This window comes from Postia placenta, assembly GCF_002117355.1.
Source record: "Postia placenta MAD-698-R-SB12 unplaced genomic scaffold POSPLAscaffold_80, whole genome shotgun sequence".
Classification (NCBI taxonomy): domain Eukaryota; kingdom Fungi; phylum Basidiomycota; class Agaricomycetes; order Polyporales; family Adustoporiaceae; genus Rhodonia; species Rhodonia placenta.
Window position 1 is genome coordinate 56 of NW_020169911.1, and position 2944 is coordinate 2999.

At 58.0% G+C, this 2944-nt stretch overlaps 1 protein-coding gene across 1 annotated transcript; it reads left to right on the top strand.

The window, feature by feature from the left end:
- Positions 1–683: 683 nt before the first annotated feature.
- POSPLADRAFT_1063103 (hypothetical protein) lies at positions 684–2084 on the top strand (the record flags this gene model as incomplete). Its single annotated transcript, XM_024481607.1, has 5 exons — positions 684–833; positions 887–1354; positions 1406–1495; positions 1544–1715; positions 1765–2084. The coding sequence occupies 5 exons, from the start codon at positions 684–686 to the stop codon at positions 2082–2084; spliced, it is 1200 nt and encodes a 399-aa protein (XP_024332798.1).
- Between the last annotated feature and the right edge of the window lie 860 nt (positions 2085–2944).

The following is a 2944-nucleotide window of genomic DNA, read 5'->3' on the forward strand; positions in this document are numbered from 1 at the left end:
GCTTTGCATTGTTCCGCAAGAAGCTGCCTCACCGAGGGGCACATATCAAGTCCATCGGTAGAGTGACGTCATGCCGAACGCGGAGATGAAGAGAAACATGCGAGACACTTCGGACCGGTGTCCGTCGTTGAAGGCGTGCCGCGAGGTTCGATACCTAATCGGGAAAGACCGGCTACGTCGGTGTGGCTCGGAGCGATGCACGCGCTTGGCCGAGCGGTCGTCAAGTGGCCCTATTGTTCGCCGAATGCGGGAGATGTCCCGAGATCTACGCGCGAGTCATCGGGACGACCGTGCCGAGCTTCGAGCAAGCGTCGCGCACTGTCGAAGATGTCGAAGAGCGTCGAAGGCGAAATCGAAGTGTTGGGTGACTGAGTCGAATTGCCGGGCGGGATGCGACTGCCGAAAAGAGGTGTATCGGGGCCCAGAGGGGCTTGGCACCTATCATCTCCTCCCTATTGAAATTTGGACCGTCCTCGGTCCTCCACGTGATGCGAGAAGCGCGATGGTCGTGTACGGATCGAAGCGGCATGACAACCCGCGTCGGTTTCGAACGCCACGTGGCCGGCGCTAACGCTGGTCGGAAAGGGGTTATAAGCAGGGTAGACTTAGCCTCATTTTCCCCATCCCATCGTTCCTTCGTCGCTACCTCGTCGCCCTCTCCCGCATACTCTCTGCTTCCTACGATGTCTTCTCACTCCGCCACCCCTGCGTCGACGCCTTCGCTCGTCAACCACCGCCTCGCCTCCTTGCTCGTAGTTCTCGAGGCTCCGCCGACCGCCGACGCCGCGCTCGATGTGGTCGAAGAGTGGGCGCAAGACTTGTCGCCGCTCGTCGTAAGTCGCTCGTAAATCTGCATAACCCAACTAACCCTTTTGTTTTCGAACAGCTCGCCTATCGCAAGGCCTTGGGCGCCATCCGCGACGAGGAGACGGAGCTGCGCGTTGCCGCCGCCGTCAAGCAGCTCGCCGAGCGGGCGTCGGAGTCGTGGGTCGAGTGGGCGCGCGGGGACTGGCCCGAACTCGCGACCGCCATCGACGCCGAGGTCGAACAACGCGTCGAAGAACAGAAGCGCCTCGCCGAGGAGGAAGCACGACGTGTCGAAGAGGCTGCGAAGCGTGCAAAGGCCGCCGAGGACCGTCGCCTCGAAGACGAACGGCGTCGAAAGGACGAAGAGGACCGTCTCAGGCAGGCCGAAGACGAGCGTCGCGCACAAGAGGCCGCCGACGAGGAGTTGGCGAGGATCGCGGCTGCCGAGGGACTCCTCCCCGACCCTGCGACTGCCGATGTCGACAAGGGGAAAGGGCGCGCAAGGGTCGACGACGAGGTCACCGAGTTGTCGGATGACCCTTCGGTCGTAAGTCTTCTTTTCTCTATCGTCGTTCGATTACTAATCTCTCTTTCGTAGAAGACTCCTCGGACGCTCGAACGTCCGTTCGCAATGACAGAGGTCGATATGGCCACCGCGGCGATTGTGAAGCGCCAGGCTGGACAGAAGGTACGTTCGATGCTCCGTCGAAGCGGTTCGAAGCTAACTCCTTGATAGTGTGATCGTTGCGCCGGCTACCGCTCGGCCCCGGTCGAGTGCGTGTGGGTCGAGAACACTACAACCTGCGAGAGGTGCACGCAGTTCCAACAGGGCTGCTACTTCGACAAGGTGTCCGTGCTTGGGAAGACGAAGAAAACGCGCGGCGGGGGATCAACCACAAAGAAGCGCAGTAAGTCGTTTCTTCTTCTTGCCCTAGGCTTTCGCTGACGACTTAGTAGTTCGGCCGACCTCTCCTGGGCCTTCGGTCGCGGACTCGAGTGGTTCGAAGAAGCACCGAGTCGACGAGCCTCCGCGCCCCCTGCTTCGACTGCCTCTCGATGGGGCCGGCCGCCTGGGCCTTGAACAGGATGACCTCGATGCGCTCGACCTCGACGACGAATCTCGGGGGATCATCCGCGTCATCCGCGAGGAGCGCGCCTTCATCGCGTGCCGTCGAGCGCTCCTCCACGACATGGACCTCGACCTCCAGAAGATGGAGAAGGCCGCGCTCGCGAAGGGGGGAATCGGGTTCGTGCGCGGGGCTGTCGACGATGACTAGGCGATGGCGCGGGTCGTATTGTAGTGTAGTTGTCTTCATGTCGTAGAATATTGCGTCGATAGTCGAATCCAAAAGGTGGCCCTTGGCCTAGACGAAACCTAGCGGGAACTAAGAAAAGGAAATGAAAATAAACGTGTTCGAAGTAAGTCGTAACATGATCGAAGGACATAGAAGGGAAAATAGAAATGTTCGTAGCGAGGAAAAATGGACTTAATGAAAATATAGGCTCAGTTTGTCATCACAGCCTAGGAGGACTCGTCTAAGGTGAGCCTCCGCGCAACGGTCGAATCGAAGCGTTCGTAGAACGTCGAACAATGTCGCGACTATCGAGTTGAATCGAAGATATTCGTACAAGGGATGGTCTAGAACGTAGGAGAAAATCAAGCATATCGCGTAACGTGAGAGCAGGAATGGAGAGAAGAAAGTACGTATCGTGTTGTACAAGTAATACAAGGGAAGAACCTCTATTCGTCGCGTTCTTCGGCTTCTTCGACTTCTTCATCGTCGTCGTCGCCTAGAGAATTCGATAGTTCGAGTTCTCGAAGGCGCTCTGTCGAGACATCTTCGAGATCTTCGGGAATTGGTATGGATTTGCGCGCGAAATACGGAATGACGCGGAATGCTGCGATGGGTCGATCGAGGACTGTACCGTCGAGTTCGCACACGATGTATGCGCCGCCCTTGTTGCGCGAGACAACGATGAGGGGGCCTAGATATCGCGGGCGCATCTTGCGGTTGAGGGACTTCTCGATCTTCGTGTTGCGTATGAGCACTAGGGCTCCGCGTTTGAAGTCGAAATCCTGGATTGAGTGCTCGTGCTCTTTCTCGAAGCGAATTGCTGCAGTCCGACGTGCTTCGTA